Source organism: Lactuca serriola, chromosome 1 (genome assembly GCF_051521515.1).
Source record: "Lactuca serriola cultivar US96UC23 chromosome 1, Lser_US96UC23_V15, whole genome shotgun sequence".
NCBI lineage: Eukaryota > Viridiplantae > Streptophyta > Magnoliopsida > Asterales > Asteraceae > Lactuca > Lactuca serriola.
The window spans coordinates 33,092,875-33,115,990 of NC_136408.1; the positions used below are offsets into that span (position 1 = coordinate 33,092,875).

General features: G+C 37.6%; 1 protein-coding gene across 1 annotated transcript; it reads left to right on the top strand.

Moving 5' to 3' along the window:
• Nucleotides 1-15,842: 15,842 nt before the first annotated feature.
• Nucleotides 15,843-18,640, top strand: LOC145081491 (serine/threonine/tyrosine-protein kinase HT1-like). Its single transcript, XM_079023247.1, has 3 exons — nt 15,843-16,756; nt 17,657-18,112; nt 18,183-18,640. Exons 1-3 carry the CDS (start codon nt 16,385-16,387, stop codon nt 18,417-18,419), a joined length of 1,065 nt encoding a protein of 354 aa, XP_078879373.1. The 5' UTR covers nt 15,843-16,384; the 3' UTR covers nt 18,420-18,640.
• Nucleotides 18,641-23,116: the final 4,476 nt, after the last annotated feature.

Genomic DNA, 23,116 nt, shown 5'->3' on the forward strand with positions numbered 1-23,116 from the left:
GCTATGGAAACCCTCAGTGGTCGACTCAAATCCTCACATCTAACATTAATGTGACGACTAAAGGATAAAGACACGAAGGATCGACTCGCACCCGAGTCAAATAACACCAAGGCAGGCACATCATTCACAAGGAAAGTACTTACATAAAACACAATATATAAGCATAAACAGATAATAGCAATAAAATAAGGAGATACATACCAGCAACAACGTCAAGGGTTGTGCGGACCTCCTCCGTAGTCAGCTGGAAGGCTCTCCCACGAGCTCTCAAATCCTCGACCTTCACCAACCGACCATCAGTAACACGCAAAGCAGCAGGAGTAGAAGCCTGGGCTGATCCCTGTGTGAGCTGAGGAGTGAGGACACTCGGCCTTCCGGTGGCCAGTCTGGTTGCAATGAAAGCAAACCGAAAATCCTTTGGGGCATTCCTTCGCCATATGCCCCTCCTTACCATATTTTATGGCAAATACCTGCTAGGAAAGATCCCTCATGACTCTTGTCACACTTGTCACATGTGCGGCCCTTCTGGCCTCCTGCTCTCGTATCAGCGGGCTTAGCCCGCTTGGCTGCCGGCTGCGACTGCACTGGTCTCCTGTCTCTACCCTGAAACTCTCCCTCCTCTCTAGTCTAAATCTCTAGCTCAATCTCCCTCCTGCTGGCATTGAACTGTAGCTCAGCCAATGTCCGATATGATGATTTCGCCACGAACTCCCGAATATCTTGCCTCAAAATGCTCAAGTATTGGCTCACACGTTCCTACTCCGTAGACACGTGCTCAGGTCAGAACAATGCCATATCATGAAACATCCTCGTAATCTTTGTCACGGTTTCTGTCTTCTGCTTGAGAGATAGAAACTCTTGGGCCAATCGTTCCCTCTCTGAATAACTAAGTGAACCTCTCCCAAGTCACTGCTACGTGGTCTGTAGGAGAATAATCAGTCATCACAAACCTTCACCAGTCCTTCGCTCCCATGCGAAGCTGGTTCAGCGCAAATCGAACCTTCAAGTCCTCAGGGCATGAACAAGTACAGAAACATCCCTCGAGATCAAAAATCCATCTCATAACAGAAATCGGGTCCTAGGTCTCATTGAACTCCGGTGGCTTCGTGTTGCTAAACTCTCGGAGCAACAACGAATCACCCCATGTGGCGTCGCAGCTGCAAGGGTTGCGGCAGCAGTAGCCTCCGTGACAGCAACATAACGCTCGTCAAAAGTCTCAATCAACGTGGTCTTAATAGACCCGAACATATCTGGAATGGTGTTACATCGGGAGTGAGAATTAGATGAGATATACATAAAGTATACGAGACCTAATTGAGATGAAATATATATAGTGTATGATACTGAGTATGAGAGGAGTTATATATAGTATATGAGATTAAGCATGAGATGGTGTGTGTGTCTGTGTGTGTGTATATATATATATATATATATATGTGTGTGTGTGTATATATATATATATATATATATATATACATATAGTATACGTGACGAGATATATAGAGCATATGAGACCGGACCAAGATGAGATATACTAAATGAGATATATAAAGAGTATATGAGATTTTGTAGAGATATATAAAGTGCATGGGACTTAACACAAATGATATATAACCGAGTATATTAGGCTAAGTTTAGATGAGGTTGAATAGAGAATGAAAGGCAGAGTTGCGAAGAGATAAAGTTAGAGACAGAGTAGACAAGAAATAGAGTTAAGATATGCACAGAGTATGAGATTAGCTAAAGGAGTGAACACACATAAACATGCACAAATACATAGATCTATCACATAAGCAACTTGTATCCTCCCCCAAAACATAGTAAAACCGAAAAACAAGGGGTATGAACTCATATTGCTTTGATGTTTTCGGTGATGAAATGAGGAGATCTCAGCCCTAGGCGTGTTCTTGAGATGATTTTCGAGCTCTAAGGTGTTCTAAGAGCATAGATCATAAAATAATATGGGTTAAGAAGAGATTTAAGGTGTAAACTTGAAGTTAAACTTCTTGAGTAAGAGTAGCTTACCAAAATGGATGAGTTTTTGATGAAGGGAATTATGAGAGGATTTCTTTGAGTTTTGAGAGGAAAAGATGAGAGAAAATGTTGAGTTTTAAAATGAAAAGTGATGGTGGGGAGGGGGCCTTATGGCCGTGAGTTTGAAGAGGGGAGAGGGAGAGAGAAAACGTTGCATAGATACATGGGACTTACCATGTTGTATGGTGGTTATTGTGTCTGGATGACCACCATGCAACATTGAGGTGGCACTTGCAAGTTAAATCTTCTATTTTCTTTCCTTTTTCTTTTTTGTTTTAATTAGGCCGAGAATGGGCTAGGAGAAAAAAAAAGTGAGATAGTTTGGGCCATTCCTTGACCTAGTTCGAAATTATGAGGCTCAAAATCATATTTTTTGGCCCATTGGGCCTTTATGAGGGTTCACGGCCCAATGGTGCCCAAGGATGTAGTTTTTGGCCCATTTGGGCTTATGAAACTAGTTATGGCCCATCATGACCTATTAGAAATAAGATGGATTATTCTAGGCCCATATGACCCAAAATACTCTAATTTCTTGGAGGTGGGTCCAATTAGAGCCCAAATAGGGTTCCTAGGCCCAAAGTAGTCAAATTGAAAGTATATCGGTCCATTAGGCCCAATAAGAGGATCCTAGTCCGTATTAACTTGAACCGGGATTTCTAGGGTTTTCAATCCATATGATATGTATTGTATTAGGTTTTGAACTTAAATCAAGAGTTTGGATTCAAATGGATGGTTTTGATTAAGTATAGAGTATGATTTTCACTTATAGTACATGTCTCACAATAGATGATGTTTACATGAGAATAGAATTTCCTGACAAAAATGCTAGTTGTGACATGAAATCTTTTTTTATGTTTTGTAAACGAACTATTTTTTGTCACTCTCATCTCTCTCTATCTCTCATTTTTAAGTTAAATCATGATCACCATTATGATCATTGGCCGCCAGTCAGAACCACTATCGGAACCACCGGACCACCGCCTCCAGAATCACCATAACATGCCAAAATCACCATAACACCGCCAGAACAACTATAATGTCATCAAAACCACAGTAATGTTGCCAAAATCACTCTTCACTCCCTCTAAACGTATTTGTTCGTCATCTTCCTCTATCTCGCTCCATCCGACACCATCTCATCCGCCTCCTGCCTATCTAAACTGTTACCAGATCTCGTTTCATTAGCCACAAGATTAGGTTCCACCAGATCTGAAGTGGAATGCCATCGGATTTGTTTTGATCTGGTTCCACAATCCTCATGGATTTTCACCTTGTAAAATCGCATGTGAAAGTATGCCCAAAAGCCACGACGATGTTGCTGGCTGCTCCACCTTCATTCTGACATTATCAAATCCTCTCTTCTTCGATCTCAGAGCGTTCTTCCAAATCTTTTTTTCCTTGGTGCTGACGATCAAATATATTATCTCAACAGTTATCATTTCATAATATTCCTAATTTCCTCTCAATATGTTGAATCAAATTGTGTGTGAATGTGTGAATCGATCGATTATTGTGTATGGTGATATCTAACTCAACTTGCAATTTTCCATGGCGCTCTGTTGCTTTCGCTTACACCCATTGAAATGTTAAGTGTTTAGCAGCCGATTGTCTTTGTTCATAAGGTTTTTTTTTTATTATGCACCACTTTTTTCTTTTAATTTGCTATCTTGCACGTAGTGTTCAAAATAATGCCTAGTTATTGTTAATTGAATTCATTGAATGATTTATAAATATATAATTGCCCGTAAAAGTTTCTTCTCTTAATTACAAAACATCAAAATTATAAAATTGATCCCTAAACTATTTTTTCTTATTCACAAAGCATCAAAAAACTATTTCCTTTAATGTTTTAGGTTTAAGATAGTTATAAATTTAACCCCTAATTTTTTTTATTTACAATGTTTTCAGTTTTATTTAAAATATGTTTTTTTTTTACAATTGAATGAAAACCAAAAAATCATATGTGATTATATGGATAACATGTGGTTATAAACAATTATAATTTTTTAATTTGTATTGATTCACTTTTTTTATTTTTTTTTGTATTGATTCGATTTTGTTAATTATTATAAGACGGTTATATTTTCTAATGGTTGAATTTTTTTTTATTTTTTTAATTTGTATTGGTTCACAATTGATTATATGTATCTAACCATATAATTACATTTTTGATTTCTTGACTCAATAGATGTTCTTGTATATATAATTAATCACATGTGATTATATGTATTTAATCATATACGATTTATATGGACAAAAATGAATCATGTATATATAAATCATATGTGATTAAATACATATAATCATATGTGATTAAATACATATAATCACATGTGATTATATACACGATAAAAAATATTGAATCAAGAACACGAAAACAAATCTTTATCCACATTAATCATATGTGATTAGATACATGTAAACACCTATTATTTATTTGGACAAGATTCATTTTTTGCTTTCTCGATTTAATAATTTTTCTCTAGTAGTTAATCACATTTGATTATATGTATCTAATCATATATGATGTATATGGACAAAAACGAATTTTGTCCATATAAAGCATATGTGATGAAATACATCTATAATCACATGTAATTATGTACAATGCGACATGTAACAACGTAAATTTTCAACCAAAATTTTCAATTTCAAAACACATTTATTCCAATAATAAACCCACAAAGAATCACAATGTCAAATCATCGAAACTCATGTCTAAAAACTGTATATAAAACTCCAAGATCCTCTCATTCATAACTCAATCTCCGATTTGAGTACAATCAAGTCGGCGCCTTCCCGGCTTCCCATGATCCTGATAAGTACCTGAAACACATAACACATAACACAGTAAGCAGAAAGCTTAGTGAGTTCCCCAAAATACCACACACAACTCATTAGCCACTCTAGGCCATAACTCATTAAGACCCTCCGGTCAGTGTGTCTCAGTAGGACCCTCCGGTCCCAACTCAGTAAACTCTTAATTACAATATTCAGCATAATCACAAAGACATAATGCAGAATATCACAATACACAAATAAGTACATAGGATAGCTCAATCATGAAAATATACCACTCTTGGTAAGTATAGTGAGAAGACTCACCTCGTAAGCTAGCAAGTAAAAGTCTCGTACTCAGGAATATCGAACTAGCTTCCGCCTAACATATTAGATAAATATCTCTAATCAATACTCCACTCATACTCAATTACACTAAATGTTGCTCTCTCATTTTCTCTAACTCTTGGAATGGGTAAAAGACCATTTTACCCCTCCATGGTCTCCATCACTTATGATGACCAAACCCTAAAGTCAACATAAGTCAATCTCGAGTCAACGGTTCCAGTTTGACCTGACTCACCGAGTGCACTCTTGTGACTCGCTGAGTCCAGTCGTTCCTCAGAAGTTTTCGTGAAGGTCCAGCTCGTCGAGGTAACCCCTAATTCGCTGAGTTACAACATAGCCAGCTCATTGGGACAAACCCTCACCGACTCGTTGAGTCGGTTCCTCGACTCGGCGAGTCCATTTAGACTCTTTTCTCATTCAGACGATTTCAAGGCAGAAAACCTTCCCAAACTCTAGATCTACACTCATAAGGCTAGTTTATCACGTAATGTCACATGCTTTACGTCCATGCATGGCACTAAGGGATTGAAATGCCAAAACATACCTTAAAAAGGGTTTTTTTTCACTCAAGATCATTATTATGGCTGAATAAAGCAGGGACTTTTGGACTCTAGGGACCTCACATGGTCCATATCTGAACTCCAAACCTCTATATGAACTTAAAACACTCTAGGTCCTCGTTTAGATAGAAAAAACCCTAAACTCCCAAAATCATGAGATCTACTCAACAAAATGAGAAAGGTGCAAACTTTATACCTTTCCAAGAAGCTTTGAGGTGAAATAGCCATGGATCTAGCAACTCCTTCTCGTCCCTTGGCTTGGAATCCTTCTCTTCTCTTCAAAAGATGCACCAAACACTCAAGGTTAGCTCAAAACTCTCTCTCAAAGCTCACATGCTGATTAGGGTTTACTCTGAGGGAAGTATAGCCGCGGATGAGGCTATAAGTTCCCTTAAATAGGCCCCAGACCAGGGATTTAGGGTTTCTCGTCACAACGTCTACTCGACGAGTCAGCTCTTGGACTCGTTGAGTAGGTCATTAGTCCCACGTGGCACATCGCGACTCTACTCGACGAGTTGAAGCACCAACTTGTCGAGTAGCTCAATAGTCCTAAAAAATAATTAAATAAATAAACAATATACCTGGAAGTCCGGATGTTACAAATCCCCCCCCCCCCCCACACTAGAATCAGACTTCGCCCTCGAAGTCATGATCTAAAAATAACTCTGGATACTGCTCTCGCATCTCGGACTCTAGCTCCCAAGTCAACTTGGACCCTCTTTGATGTTGCCACTGGACCTGAACTAGAGGCACCTCTTTGTTCCTCAGAACCTTCACCTTTCGACCCGTGATCGCAATCAGTCTCTAAATGTAATTCAGCCTCGCATCCACTTGATTGTCCTCTAATGGCATCACTACCATCTCATCGGCTACACATTTCCTCAGCTGAGACACGTGGAGGATGTTATGAATCTGGCTCAACTCCGTAGGTAGCTCCAAACGGTACGCTACCTTACCCACTCTGGCGGTCACCCTGAAAGGACCGATGTATCGGTGCCCCAGCTTGCCCCTATTCGTGAATCGGATCACCCCTTTCCACGAGGATACCCTCAGGAGGACAAAATCTCAACCTGAAACTCAAGCTCGGATCGTCGCCTGTCTACGTAACTCTTCTGATGACTCTGGGCCGTCAGTAATCTCTGTCTGACCTGTTGAATCTTCTCGGTCGTCTTGAGAATTATCTCAATGCTACCCATCACTCGCTGCCCCATCTCTCCCCAACGGATAGGAGTCTGACACCTCCTCCCATAAAGAAGCTCAAAAGGAGGCATACCAATACTGGAATGGTGGCTATTGTTGTAAGAAAACTCAGCCAAGGGCAAATATGTATCCCAACTTCCACCGAAGTCCAGAACACATGCTCGAAGCATGTCCTCGAGCGTCTGAATCGTCCGTTCACTCTGCCCCTCCGTCTGTGGGTGGTAGGTTGTACTGAAGTGAAATCGTGTACCCAAATCCTCATGAAACTTCTTCCAGAACCTGGAAGTAAAGCGCACATCCCGATCTAACACTATCGATGTCAGTATTCCATGTTGAGCTACCACCTTTCTTACATATATCTCGGCCAGTCTCTCTGCAGAAGAACTCTCACTAATAGCAAGGAAGTGAGCGCTCTTCGTCAACCTGTCCACAATCACCCAAATCGCGTCGACACCTAGTGTGATCCTCGCCAATTTGGTGATAAAATCCATGAAAATATGTTCCCACTTCCACTGGGGGAACCTCTAGTGGCTGCAACTTTCCATGAGGACGCTGGTGCTCGGCCTTAACCCGACGACAGGTCAAGAACCTCTCAACTACCCAAGCCACATCCCTCTTCATACAGGGCCACCAATAATCTTTCTTCAGGTCTAAGTACATCTTAGTGGCTCCTGGATGGATCGAGAACCTTGATCTATGCGCCTCCTACATCAAAATACGCGCGGGCTCCGCCAGTATAGGGCACCCAAATCCTCCCTCAGAAAGTCATAAGCCCTCGACTATCCGTCGTAAACTCGGACACCGACAATCAACCGCACCCTCTTTCGGTTCTCCGGTCTCATGGCCTCCACCTGGGCCTCTCGAGTGGTATCCAAGACTGGAGTCATCACTATCATCCTCATACACACATCTCGGATCGGAGCACTCTTTGCTCTACGGCTCATGGCGTCAGCTACCACATTAGCCTTGCCCGGATGGTAGAAGATCTCGCAGTCATAATCTTTCACCACATCCAACCACCTCCTCTGTCTCATATTTAGGTTGGGATGATCCATGAGATACTTCAGGCTCTTGTGGTCTGTGTATATGGTACACCGAACACCATAAAGATAGTGGTGCCAAATCTTGAGGGCAAACACTACCGCCCCTAACTCCAAATCACGGGTGGGATACCTCGTCTCATGAGGCTTCAGCTGCCTCGATGCATATGTTATCACGTGACCCCTATGCATCAACACTGCACCCATCCCTGAGATAGACGCATCGCAATAGACCACAAAGTCCTCCAATCCCTCCGGGAGGGCTAACACCAGAACTTCGCATAATCTCGGGCGAAGAGTCTCGAATGATGCCTGCTGCTCAAGCCCTCAAACAAAAATAACACCCTTCCTAGTCAACCTGGTGAGGGGAACCGCAATCTTGGAGAAGTCCCTGATAAATCTCCGATAGTAGCCGGCCAATCCTAGAAAACTCTTGATCTCGAATGGGGATCTCGGCACCTCCCATCGCATAACCGCCTCAATTTTGGCCGGATCGACCAATATCCCGTTTGATTAACGAGATGTCCTAGGAACTGGACCTAATCTAGGATTTTCAGCGGGACGGACATTACTGCTAAGGGGTTTCCTCAACAGTAGATGTCCTAAAGGCAACCATGATGGGGATAGAGTATACCGGTGAACACGTCGTTCACAACACCTACAGGTTATGAGCCTGCTAGCGTTCCACGTGACTGTCTAGAAAGAGTTTGTGGTCGTTATCCATACTCCGCTGGATAACTAGATCAACAACAACATCGAGGCCTCTCATCTGTTTATCACACATCAACTATCTACCCATGTTCTACCCAACATATTAGTAGATAAAAATATATATTTTTTATGCATTGTTTAAAACGTGTATAACATTCTCATTCAATACATATTCCAAACAACAGATGAGACACATACACATAACACGTATTTCATAGAGAATAAATCATATCTATGAGATAGAAGAAAGTGAATATACATTCACACATATAACAACAAAATATACACATAACACATATTTCGTATAAAATACTTCATAATTATGCGTTAGAAGAAAGTGACTACACACTCACATGATCAAAGGATGATCGGACAGCATTACGACTTGTAGAAGTAGTATTCTTCGGTAGATCTGGAAGATCTTCACAAAAACCGGGCTCCTCGCGGGCAGAGCTTCGGCTCGGGAATCTCACTTCTTGGGATCTTCGGGACTTCGGAACTTGCTTCGGGACTCGGGAATGATATCGGGGCTTCGGGATATAATTGGCATGCAAACTAAGGCGAAAACTAGAGAGAAAGGAAGAAAAATGGCAAGGAAACTGGCTGATCTCGGTTTCTATTTATAGGGTGCTGGGTCTGGGATTACGTTGGGCGTAACTCCAAGTACGCTGGGCGTACCAAGCTTTACGCTGGGCATACTCAACATCACTGCATGCGTCACTTAGTGGCACTCGAGTATTGGTCAAGCAACTTGCACTCATCCGAGTACGCTGGGCGTACTCAAATTACGCTCGGCGTAATTTGACTCGTCAAATTTCTAAATTGCGTAACTTTCGCATACGAGCTCCGTTTTCGACGTTATTTATATCCACGCGTAGTTTAGACCATACTCTATAACTTTCATTTAGACTCCGTTGGCTAATTTTGAGTTTATTTTTATTATTTATTTTTAGTAAGCCGGGACAGAAAAACTTCGTTAGAAATTCATAACTTCTTCGTCTGACGTCCGTTTTTGTCCCTCTTTCTGTCGTTGCACTACTATCGACGAGATCTTCGATTCTCGTTTAGAAGGATTCGGCTAAAACTCGCTCGATCTCAGTTCGAACTTTTGGGCTGTCCACTGCTAAGTTGAAACTTCGAAAAATTATAACTTCCTCATACGAAGTCAAATTAAGGCGTTCTTTTTATGCACGCTCTCGGTTCTATATTATCTCTGTCTTTTGTGTTGATAACTAAGGCTAAATATCACACCTTCGTAAATTCACTATTTACGTCACGCTGTGCCACACCGGTTTTGTCGCGATACTTCGACAGGTCATAACTTCTTCGTTATAACTCGAATTTCAACATTCTTTATATTTTCAGAAACCTCATCTCAACCACTACATCTCCGTGCATCGATATCAGGTTTATATGACATTTCATTTTTACGCTTATTTTTATTCTTGATTAAATCAAATCACATAATTAAGCAGATAAGCATAAAACACATAGTTCGCGAATAATACATTCTTATTATTTCAAATGGGTTACAAAGGTTAACCTAGACTATTACATTGCTAAAAATGGCAAGCCCAGAAACACGGGCGCTACATAACTTATGTTAATTCTAAAACTATTGGTAGTAAAATGTAACTTTTAAAATGGCATAAGGGTATAACAGTAATTGGAACTTCAGGTCAATCCTATAATTTCTCATTCCCACTCTTGTTTCCATTAAAGATTGTCGTCTCCCTATCCCCTCTCAAACGATTTTCGTATCCCTAGTATAACCTTCATACCAGCCGCCATCTTCTCTAAAATACCGTTGCTATCTTCTCTACCTCACCATCGTATCTCGCAACCATCCTAACCAGCGTTAGCAACATCGCTTCGCCATTACAGCCTCTTGGACTCGTCAATTTAGTATACTTCATCAGCCTCCATAGCCCCTCATCCTCTCCACGACAGTTTGAGTTGAAGCTAACAATAGTCACATACACTTTACTTTCTAATTATGCTTTATAATACGACCATCGACATCTTCAAATATATGATTTTCATATCTTTTCAACCCTTTCCACAATACCTCTCCAGCTACCGCTAAAACCACCTTGCCTCCTCTATCCCTTTAACACCCTTATTGCTTCTAGCCACCAGGGAAAACCTAACTCTTGAAACCTCTGCAATAACGTCTGTTGCATCACTTCACCTATCCTATCTCTTCTTTAGTGTTTTTATCATATGGTTGTTTCATAACTAAGGTTTAGAGAAAGAAGATGTTCAGACTCTAGGGTTCAGATCAAGAGGACAACTTTGGAGCCAAGGTTTGATTACATGCCATTATGTGGTTTCTTCTGATGAATAGCGACTACTATTTTCATCATTTAACTAATTTTTATTATCATGTATGCCTTTACAATTGTGCTCCTTTGTTAATTGTATGTCATATTCCTTGTCAAAGTTCTTTTTTATATTTTTTTCAAATCTTGAAGCGAAGAGAAAAAAATGTTGTCAGGTTGGAGCAAGTGATTTTGATGTGTATACATTTCTAAGGAACCCTTGATGTTCCTTAATATTTTTTGATTTTATTTTTTGAAGTAATATATTATTCATATATGAATAAAACTCTATTCATATATGAATAAATAATATTAAATAAATTTCCAGAAAATATTATATTATAGGATAGGAAATAAAAAAAACTTAGAAAAGTACTAAACTGTTAATAAAGGTTTCAAGCAATCGAAGTTAGTGACATAAAAAAATGATTCTTAGTTCACTAATATATATAAGTATTTACTATGAAAGTATCTGAGAAACTTGAAAAAAAGATTCATTCTCTTTGATATAATTTGATTTATTGTTAATGATTACAACAGTGTTTTATTCACTTAGGATCAAAATTATGTTTGATTAATGAGTTAAGCATTTACTTTAGACAATTACACATAATTGTTTCTTTAACATTTTTGCAGATAGAATGAATAAATATGCATATAGTGGGAGATTTACCAAATGAAACACATACACCAACGCCTCTCTCGGAGGAAGTGAAAATGTGTTTTATTTATTTATGATTGTCATTGTAGGACTAGTTGTCGTTTCATTCATTTTAATATTTTGTTGATCTTTTTATTGTCTTTACATGTTATTGTCATTTTTGTAGATATTGATCGAAGAAAAAGGAATGGTAGAATTTTTTAGGTATCGTGTCTACTCCTTCTCCTGCTCGTTACACAAGCTCGCAAATCATTTGATTCAAATAGGAGAAAGGGGTTGTGACCGATTCAAGAAAATGATTGATATAGGGATGAATTTTGCAATTTTTTCCCTTTGAAGTGGGTTAATCAGTGTTGAATATACTTATGTATAAATGTATGAAACTAGTATTGGCATATTCTTTTATGAATATAAATATATAAATGTATAAACTCAATCTTTGGAAAATTTATTTTATGAATATAAGTTTTAATGTATTGATTTTTTTATCTGTTATCATATTCATGTATGATTAGTAGTTTATTTAAGAGTAAAAACATATATTTTTATATTTACAAATGTTTTATTCATATATGATTGAAAACATTTGGATGAATAATAAATTAGAAAAAAATTTATTTGACAGAAAAATTAATATGAATTATCTTTATCACCTATTAATAAAAGAAATAAAAAATTAGTTAATATTTTATTTTAGGTAAATAATCATTATTGCTAAATTTTAGGAAATTAAGATTTGTATTTAATTTGTTTTAATTTAAAATAAATACACAATTACTAATATATCTTTATATAACACCTAAATTTAGAAAACATAAAAAGGAAAAATACTAGCAAGATTTTAAAGTAATTTAACCCGGTAACATTTGATGAAGACATTTAAATTAGTTAAATCAAATATACCATATATTTGGTGTTGCTGATTTGTTGAAAATAACAATAGAGAAAAAAAAAAGAAAAAAAAGACCTGGAATCCAAATTGACAGAAGTACAAGATTTGGCTACAACCCCAATAAAGCAGGAGAGAGAAAGGCCGTATACGGAATGAGGATACGGCACTGTCCGACACCCACCCCCTGCCCCACGCGCCTTTCCTTGCCCTTTTACCTTTGTACCCTCATTCGTTCTTATTCCTTTTCTACCCTTTTCCTTTTGTTTCTATTCCCAAATATGAGTATGAAAGTAAATTACATTTATGTCCCAAAATATTATAGTACATTTTTGCAATTTTGGTTAAGTAATTTTCTTTTTTGGTAATTTTGGTCTTTATTTAAACGTAATAAATCCTTTGATGTTTTTGTCTATGCTCCAAGCAATTTGTTATTCTTATACATTAACATATATCTGATTTATTATAATACTAGGTGTGAGACCCATGTATTACATGGGTTTATTTAAAAAAAATTAAATATAAAATTTTAACAATTTGAAAACTTTAAATTTATAAGAAAAATAAGAAATTTTTAAATTATTAAAATTAATGAGACTTTAATGCATTATATACATTACATATATAAACCATTTCTAATAAATACCTTACATATATATTACCTTATATATTAAATGTAGATTTTAATTTAATAAAATCAAAAATACAATAAAATGACAAATGGAAAATAGATAAATTTAAAATTTCTAGAAAATGTCATTTGTCCAAATGAATGAGAAGAGGACATGTGGCAAAGTCATTTTCATTTATTAGGGTAGATTAATATAAAGATATGTTACTATTTTAGGTCAGAGACAAAAAATGTTACAAGATTCTCAAAACTCGATCTCAATTTATGAATTTGAAGCATTTTTGAACTTTTTTATGAAATTGTTTTTTAGGTGCATTTGATAAAATTTCATTAATCTATAAAATTCATGTCATTTATAACCCAAACCGTGAATAATTGCTTATAAACTTAAAAAATACATTTAGTGTTAAAGTTTAAAATAAATTATTAAATAATTGAAATTTAGAGTATATTACAACACAATTGATGGAGATCGTTCATAAATTTTTATCTAAAAAAAAAATAAACTAAATTAAAACAAAATAAAAGGACTTGAAATCTTGAAAAGTTGATTTTGGGGACCTAGTTAGTGGCTCATCACAAGTTCTTTATATGACATTCATAAGTCTTCTAACTTTATTTAGATAAAAAGTTGAAAATAAAAGTTCAATCATTTTATCCATATTGTTTGTCATACTTGTATTGGTTTTCAATTTTTAGATTACGTGTTTAATAAATCAATGTATATTTTTGTCATTAGTATATTTGAAGATTTTTTTAAGGAATGTCCAAAAAGGTGTAAATTTGATTTTCAAATAATTAAATAACAGGAAAAAGATTGAGGAGGATAATTAAGTTTCAAAATTATTCAAAAATATCATTCAAGTTTAACATGTACAAAAAATATATCTGAATTAAGGTCTTAGTACACAAAATACCATCCAAATACATGTTTTGTTTAAATTACACCTTATGGTAATCGATATATTGGGTTAATATTATCGGTTAAAAAATTACAAAAAATTATGAATTGCATGGCTTTGACTGATAAGGAAAATGACGTAGGATGGTAACTAAGTTTTCAAATTTGTTCAAAAAACAACATTCAAGTTTAGTCAATACAAAAAATATCAATGAAGTAAGAGCACGGTACACATAATACCATCTAAGTACACGTTTTGTTCAAATCACACCTTATGGTAATTTTTAGGTGAGTAACTACTTAGCATATATATTGTTTAGCTGGTATATTTAATGCTTAGTTGGCATATTAATTGACATGTAGAACATTAATCAACATATACACCCCTCCCCCCCTCCCTAAATGAAACAAATTAGGGACATATCTCTCATGAACAACTTTTACATCTTCTTTGAATGGCCTCTTCCTCTAAATCTATTATCTCCATCTCAAGCACCAACATTTCCAAATCAAAAGGAATTGGACTGAGTTTTAGAACCAACTGACTCTTCATTAACCCATTTCCAAAAATCATTTTTTCCTTCTTCTTGGGACCCTTCATATTAAAAAAAACATTTCACATAACAAATAAATTTTTAAAAGGAGATGATAAAGCTTTCAGATACAATCACTAAAAAGTTATAACAAACCTTAAAATTTCTACAAAGGATTAGCCTTCATGGATGACTTTTAATTTTGAGAAAGATAATCATATTTACAAGGCTTTATATCATCAATGTCCCATTTGATATGGAAATGTTGGTACTTGAGTTAGAGATCATAGATTAGAGGATGAGACCACAAAAGAAGAAGCAGAAAAGAAAGTAGTAATTCAAGATAGGTATAACTATAATTGGTTTCATTTAAGAGGGTTATATGTTAAGTAATGTTATGTATATCAATTAATGTGCCAACTAAGCATTAAATATGCCAACTACACAATATATATGCCAAGTCAACCACTTATCTGAAGCAACCGGTTACCATAAGTTGTGATTTAAACAAAACGTGCATTTGTATGATTTTATGTGTATAAAGACCTTATTTCACTGCCATTTTTTTGTATTGGCTAAACTTGAATGATGTTTTTTAAACAAATTTACAACTTAGTTACTCTCCTAAAATCAGGACTGGCCCAAAGATATAGTTGGTCCAGGATGAAAAGAAAAAATGGACTCTAAAGTCATAAATATAATAAAAATAAAATAAAAAATAGACATACCGTTATAAAATTCACTATTAATATTAAAAAATATAAATATGGTCAAAACATTACAAAACAACTAATTTAAAGAAAAATATTTCTCCTAACATTTTCACATAAGTTATTTTTGTTTCTTTATATAATTATATCATATATTATAGAAATTTTGGACCGCTTAAAGACATAGACCATGGACGACCATCCGATTTGACAACCATTAGGGGCGGGCCGGCGAGCCAGCGTAATTTACAATTTTTCATTAAACTTAAATGATATAAACTCAATTACAATTCTAAAAGTCATTTTTTTCTAAAATAATATACGTGTCAAAAAATTGTAGTCTGGATGGAAAGAGTAGTTGAACTTAGAAGGGGGCAATATGGTCATTGCATAACGAAAAACCGAAACCGGTGATCTGGAATCTAGAAATAAAGAGGGGTAAAATAGGAAATTCAAGAAAAAGATAGACGTCACGATCAATGGGCAATACCCCTCTTGTCTCCTTTGAGGTTGATCTTCCCACGTTATGATTGTTAAAACCACCAAGTGAAAGACACACTTCAACCGGATTTCTTTCTCTCCGGTGGCCGCCGTCACCTCCGCCACCTTCTCTCTCCCTATCTATGTCTCTCATTTTCTGCTCTTCACTCGCTACCAAGACCTCAATCTGTTTACTTACCATCCGGAAGTTTATAAATTCACGTTTTCCGTTGTAATTCGTCTTCGTTTCATCGTTTACGTAGATTCTGTCGTTACTGAAGATCCAGCTTCAGACAACTTGAAAAAGAGAGATTTTTCATATCTCGAAGCTCGTACGCATACCGATGCATACCTAGCTTTTTAGCTATCTAAATCAACAGTTGTTTTCGTCTTTTGCTTTTGTTGGATTTTTTTTTCTTCACATTTAACACTTTTCAGCCACCTGAATGGTAGCCAATTCGGTTGGCCAATAATGAGGATGAACACAAAATTAGAAATGTAGCTTGTTAGTATATTTGTTGTAATTTGCAAAATTTGTTACTTTTAACTTCGACGTGCTTGATATCTGTTTTTAATGAACCTAAGCTATGAAGAGATTTAACTGGTTTAAGCAAATTTCTAACAATGGGAAGTTGGAAAGGAGGTTGTCCCTTGGGGAATACAAGAGAGCCGTGTCATGGTCGAAGTATCTAGTGTCGACTGGAGGTGAGATTAAAGCGAAAGGGGAAGAAGAGGAAGAACTGGAATGGAGTGCTGATATGTCACAGTTGTTTATTGGGAATAAATTCGCCATGGGAAAGCACAGTAGGATTTACAGAGGAGTTTATAAGCAAAATGATGTTGCTGTTAAGCTTATCAGTCAACCTGAAGAAGATCGCGATTTGGCTTCCATGTTAGAAAGACAATTCACTTCTGAGGTCGACATGCTTTTTCGTCTCAAACATCCCAACATCATCACTGTAAGTACATATTCTCATTGAAGTGTAATTATGTAAATCTCCGCGTTTCTTGTTCTTTTGATTATCTATTCTGACTTTATCATATGAGGATTGAGGACACAAGAACATATTTAAGATTAAGAACTTGAAGGGTTTTTAATCATTATCTGTTATGATTGTTAGTGCAAGCTTATTGCTGCAAACAGTTAAAACAAGATCAATAGTCAACAGATTCACTTGTTTTCTGATTAGGTTTATGGCTACCAAAACCAAACGCACCATTAATTTTGAATTGTAATTACCAGTAATGAGAATATATATATATATATATATATATATATATATATATATATATATATATATATATATATATATATATATATATATATATATATATATATATATATATATATATATATATATATGGAAGTAATATTTGTTAAGTAGAATGTAAACTTGATGTGGTCATGTGGCTATGAATTTGGGGTGAAATGTTAGTAGAAAAATCGCCAACCATTCTTTCAAAATCATTATTATTCTTTTCAAGAAAACGAATGCATGTTTTTCTACAAAACAAATTAAAATGATAATATTTTCAAGTGGTTGGCATTTGCCATTTTGTTAAATCCTGATAGTTTGCTAGATTAAGACTTATAGAATTTAGACAGTGCCAGCTGGTTATTCTCATAAGTTGGGCCCCATTATAAGAGAATACAAAGGTCAAAACGTGTGCCTTCAGTCTGTTGACACGTCACATCAAAGGTAATTCATTGGGTGATGATATATAACACAAGTGTTCGATTCTGATTCTAGTTACGAACCCTAGCTTTATATTTTGTAGTATTCTAAATTAGCAACATAATAACATTACATTTATGTTGGTAACTGATAAGCAGCATTTAATTTCCTGTTGTGATGCAGTTTTTTGCAGCCTGTAAGAAACCACCAGTGTTCTGTATAATCAACGAGTATCTTTGTGGTGGTTCTCTGAGGGCATATCTTCATCAACAGGAGCCATATTCATTGCATCCCAACTTAGTTTTGAAGTTGGCGATTGACATTGCAAGGGGAATGCAATATCTTCATTCACAGGGTATAATTCACAGAGATCTTAAATCTGAAAATCTACTTCTTGGTGAAGATATGTGTGTAAAAGTAGCAGATTTTGGTATTTCCTGTTTAGAATCTCAGTGTGGAAGTGTAAAGGGATTTACAGGCACTTATCGATGGATGGCTCCTGAAATGATTAAAGAAAAGAAACACACAAAGAAAATCGATGTTTATAGTTTTGCCATTGTCATGTGGGAGCTTTTAACTGCCTTGACACCATTTGACAACATGACTCCTGAACAGGCTGCATTTGCAGTATGCCAAAAGGTATCTTTATTAATCATATAGCTTATTTATGTATGTATCAATGCCTATTTTACCCTCAAACTTTCTGCAGAATGCTAGACCCCCATTGCATGCTTCATGTCCAAAGGCATTTTGTGGACTCATCAGGCGTTGTTGGTCTAGTAAACCAGATAAGAGGCCTGGTTTTGATGAAATAGTCAAAGTGTTGGAAGGATATGCAGCATCAGTTGAGCGAGATCCTGACTTCCTTGCAACATATGAACCTGGTGGTGATCGGACTTTCTTGATATGCTACCCGAGGCGCCATAAATCTACTCCAACAAGATGATAATTAAGATATTCCTATGAGTATTAGCATTTAATTGTCTTTATGTTAAGATGGTCAAATTGTGCGGTATATATATGTGACTGTGAGTGCAAGCTTTCTTAGTATTATTTTTATTATTATGTGCAAGGAGACATACAATGCCTTCCCTCCTTTATTCAAGTTGAATATTGTGTTTTGAGAGTAGTAATATTATTTTGTCTAAGGCCCTCTTTCTTCCGTTACTACTAAGTATTTTTTGGATAAATGATGTTAAAAAAATAATGTTCTTCTTATGTTTAATAGAATGAAGAGAGTGTCATTTCGAAATCTCCAAAATACGCAAAAAAAAAAAAATAGTGACCGATTGCTTGACAACATTTTGTACCTTGAAGTTGATCCGACATCTTTAATATCTCACTAATAGCACGTGTATATTAGAGTAGAAAAAGTCTCTAGAATAAGTCTTAGTTGTCCTAGTATTATGGCACTATCTGTTGGTAACTAGGTCTAGTTTCTGTGTGTATATATATATATATATATATATATATATATATATATATATATATATATATATACTACTTGAGAAAAGTTAATATAGAGGAAATTACAAGTAATACAAAAAGCATTCTTCTCTCATTTCTCTTTATGGTATCAGAGCCCTGATCCCCAATTTTTTTTTCCGAGATGTCTATTCCTCCCACAAATCAGCAACTCTTAGCTGCAGCAACCATTGCCTCCACTAATCTCAACTTCCAGATACCCTCACTCAGTATCAAATTAGATCGTGCCAATTACCCACTATGGAGAACAACTATTGTCTCTGCCCTGGAATGTTTTGAACTTGAATCCTTCATTCTTGCTCCTTCTCCACCGATTGCAACCATTCCAGCCCCACCATCTGATGACGAAACCACTGCTGCTGGTGCCTCTTGTCCAAATCCGGACTATATCACCTGGAAGAAAAAGGATCGATTCGTCCTTCTTTGGCTAAAATCCACTCTCACAGAGCGTGCTCTTGCCTCTGTTGCTCGTTCAACTTCCGCCAATCGGGCATGGCTTACTCTTGAACGCACCTTCCAAGCCCAAACTAGGGCTCAACGCTTGCAATTGACCACTAAATTACAAACAATTACCAAAGGCACCTCTTCCATGATTGATTATCTTGACCAAAAACGTCAAATTGCAGATTCATTGGCAGAAAACCTAACCCCTGTGTCCGATGATGACCTAATCACCTACATCCTAAATGGATTGGACTCCTCCTACAGTGCCTTTACCTCAGCTTTCATTATGCATTCTGAATCTAGTTATGTGGACGATCTCATTGGCCTTCTCTTACAAGAGGAAGCCCGTCAAGAAGCCGATCTTGCCCGTCAAGCTGCTACTCCACTTCCTACCGCCACTACGGTGCCTCAATCATCCTTTCCCGTTGCAAATCAGGTGTCTCGCACCCAGCAATCCCCTCGTCATTTTTCCTACTCTGGCTCCTCATCCAACTCTCGTCCTAATGAAAATCGGCGACGTCGTCTTCACTGCCAACTATGTAACAAACCAGGCCATGAAGCTATCAACTGCTGGCAACGGGGAAATCAGACAGATTACCCATCCCGAAGGCCCAATCCTCGTAACACACAACGTCAAGCCCACCTCACTACTGGATCAAGCCCGTCTGCCATCATCGATCCAAATTGGTACTTCGACACAGGAGCCACCGACCACGTCACCCCTGATCTGAACAAACTTCACCTTCAGGAATCCTACACCGGTGCCGACAAGCTGCAAGTCGGGAATGGTACAAACTTACAAATTTCTCATTCTGGCTCATCTTCACTTTCTTCTTTGCGTTTACCAAAAGTCTTAGTTGTACCTCACTTAACGAAAAACCTTCTTAGTGTTTCTCAATTAACTCGTGATAAGAACGTATATATGGAATTTTGGCCTCACCATTGTACTGTTAAGACGTTTCAGGGCAAGCCACTCATTCACGGACACGTTGATCAAGGCTTGTATCGCTTGCCTCTCCCTTCCAATAAAGCGTCCTCAACTCTGGCTCTATCCGGTGTGCGCACGTCTTTGACCGGTTGGCACAACCGTCTTGCCCATCCACATGAGTCCATTCTCCGGCGCCTAGTTTCTACCTTCAAGCTTCCCATCTCCGAGAATAAACTACCTGAAGTTTGCCAATCATGCCAATTGGGCAAAAGTCACAAACTTCCGTTTTCTTCTTCACATGTTTCTTGTACTAGACCATTTGATTTAATGTATTCGGATGTTTGGGGGCCCTCTCCTCTATTTTCAATTAATGGCAGTCGATATTTCATTCTTTTTATTGATGATTCAACCAAATTTGTGTGGATATATTTTCTCTCTACAAAATCTCAAGTACTTCAAACTGTCATAAACTTCAGAACTATGATCAAAACCCAGTTTGACTGTGACATTAAAACCTTTCAATCTAATTGGGGTGGTGAATACCGTAATGTATCTGCCTATCTCAACTCGTGTGGTATTCATCATCGCCTCTCCTGTCCCCATACGTCTGAACAAAATGGGGCAGTGGAAAGACGCCATCGAATTATTGTTGAAAAAGGATTATCCCTTCTTGCCCAATCCGCCCTACCTCACGCCTACTGGGAACACGCCTTCAAATCTGCCACTTACCTTCATAATCGCACCATAACCCCAACCTTAGCCTATGCCTCTCCCTACTCCAAACTCTATCACAAAGAACCCGACTACCACTTTCTTCGTACCTTCGGCTGCCTTTGTTATCCCTTCCTTCGTCCATATAACAAACATAAACTGGATTTTCGTTCCCTCCCATGTGTTTTTATCGGGTACAGTACCTCCCATAAAGGGTACCTTTGTTTACATGTACCCACGTCCCGAATATACATCTCTCGCCATGTCGTCTTCAACGAAACAGTGTTTCCTTTCTTGACACCCACTCATCCACCATCATCTTCTAACAATTCAACCCCACATGTACCATCTTCCACATGCCTTCTTGATCATGCAAATTCCTTTACTAATACCCCAACCCCACCACCACCATCCACTCCCTCCCCTACTTCCTCTGCTACATCATCATCCTCCCCTCCTTCCACTCCACCCCCGTCTCACTCACATCAACGCCCTACCATCAGTTCTCAATCTAAACACACACCCCGATATTTTCGTCCCGCTGCACAAAATCAACATCAAATGATAACTAGAGCATGCACAAATTCACTCAAACCCAAGACATTCCTTACTAATATCTCCACTCCCCCAACATCTGAACCCCACACCACCTCACAAGCTCTCCAAAATTCTTTCTGGTTAAACGCAATGAAATGTGAATTTGATGCACTAATGAGAAACCACACATGGACATTGGTCCCACGACCAACTAGTGCTAACATTGTTGGATGCAAATGGATTTACAGGGTAAAAAGACATTCCAATGGCCAGATCGAACGATACAAAGCTCGACTAGTTGCAAAAGGGTTCAGCCAAAAGGAGGGTCTCGACTTCTTTGAAACCTTTAGTCCAGTCATCAAACCCACCACCATTCGTCTTGTCATTTCCATTGCAATCTCTCGTGGGTGGACACTTCGCCAACTTGATATCAACAACGCCTTCTTACATGGCATTCTCAACGAAGAGGTCTATATGGAACAGCCCCAAGGCTTTGAAGATGCATCCCAACCAAATGCAGTGTGTAAACTGAATAAGGCGCTCTATGGCCTAAAACAGGCACCAAGAACATGGTTCAATAAACTTAAACATCATCTTGTCACCCATGGCTTCCGGGCTTGTCAATCAGACACCTCTCTATTTGTACACCACTCATCTGTTGGCACTATCTACATACTTGCTTACGTTGATGACTTGATTATTACAGGTAGCAATCCCACATATATTCAGACTATCATCAACAACCTGCACCATTCATTTTCTTTGAAGGATCTTGGCCGTCTAAATTACTTTCTTGGTGTCCAAATCACCCAGACACAAACTGGAATCACTCTCTCACAACAAAAGTACATTGACGACCTCCTTCTTAAGACCAAAATGTATGATTCCAAACCTGTCACCACACCTGCTGATCCATCCATCAAACTAGTGCTTAATGGTGATCCCTTTGAAGATCCAAAATTATATCGCCAAATAGTTGGAGCCCTACAATATGCCACCATCACAAGACCTGACATTGCCTTCGCCGTGAATCGTGTCTGTCAGTTTATGCACTCCCCTACACTCTCTCACTGGCAGGCTGTAAAACGCATTTTACGTTATCTAAAAGGCACCTCTACTCATTGTTTACACTTCCAATCCCAAACACCAGCCTGCCTCCTTGCCTACTCAGACTCCGGATGGATGTCTGACACAGACGACAGTCGATCTCAATATGGTTTTGCTATTTTTCATGGTACAAATCTTATTAGTTGGACTTCTCGCAAACAGCGAGTTGTTGCTCGATCCAGCACTGAGGCGGAATACAGGGCCAATGCATACACCACTGCCGAAATCTTATGGATTCAACAGCTTCTACGCGATCTATACATCTCTCTTCCTCAATCTCCACTGCTCTTATGTGACAATGTGGGTGCTACTTTTCTTTGCAAAAATCCAGTCATCAGCACGCGATCGAAGCACATTAACCTTGATTTCCATTTTGTTCGAGAACAAGTTGAATTAGGACAACTTCGTATTTCACAGGTCACATCAGTTGA

Excerpts from the sequence above, each read along its gene's own strand:
- LOC145081491 (XM_079023247.1), top strand. The coding sequence starts at position 16,385 with ATGAAGAGATTTAACTGGTTTAAGCAAATTTCTAACAATGGGAAGTTG. Across the intron at positions 16,757-17,656 it reads AACATCCCAACATCATCACT|TTTTTTGCAGCCTGTAAGAA; the intron begins GTAAGTACATAT and ends GTTGTGATGCAG. Across the intron at positions 18,113-18,182 it reads CATTTGCAGTATGCCAAAAG|AATGCTAGACCCCCATTGCA; the intron begins GTATCTTTATTA and ends AACTTTCTGCAG.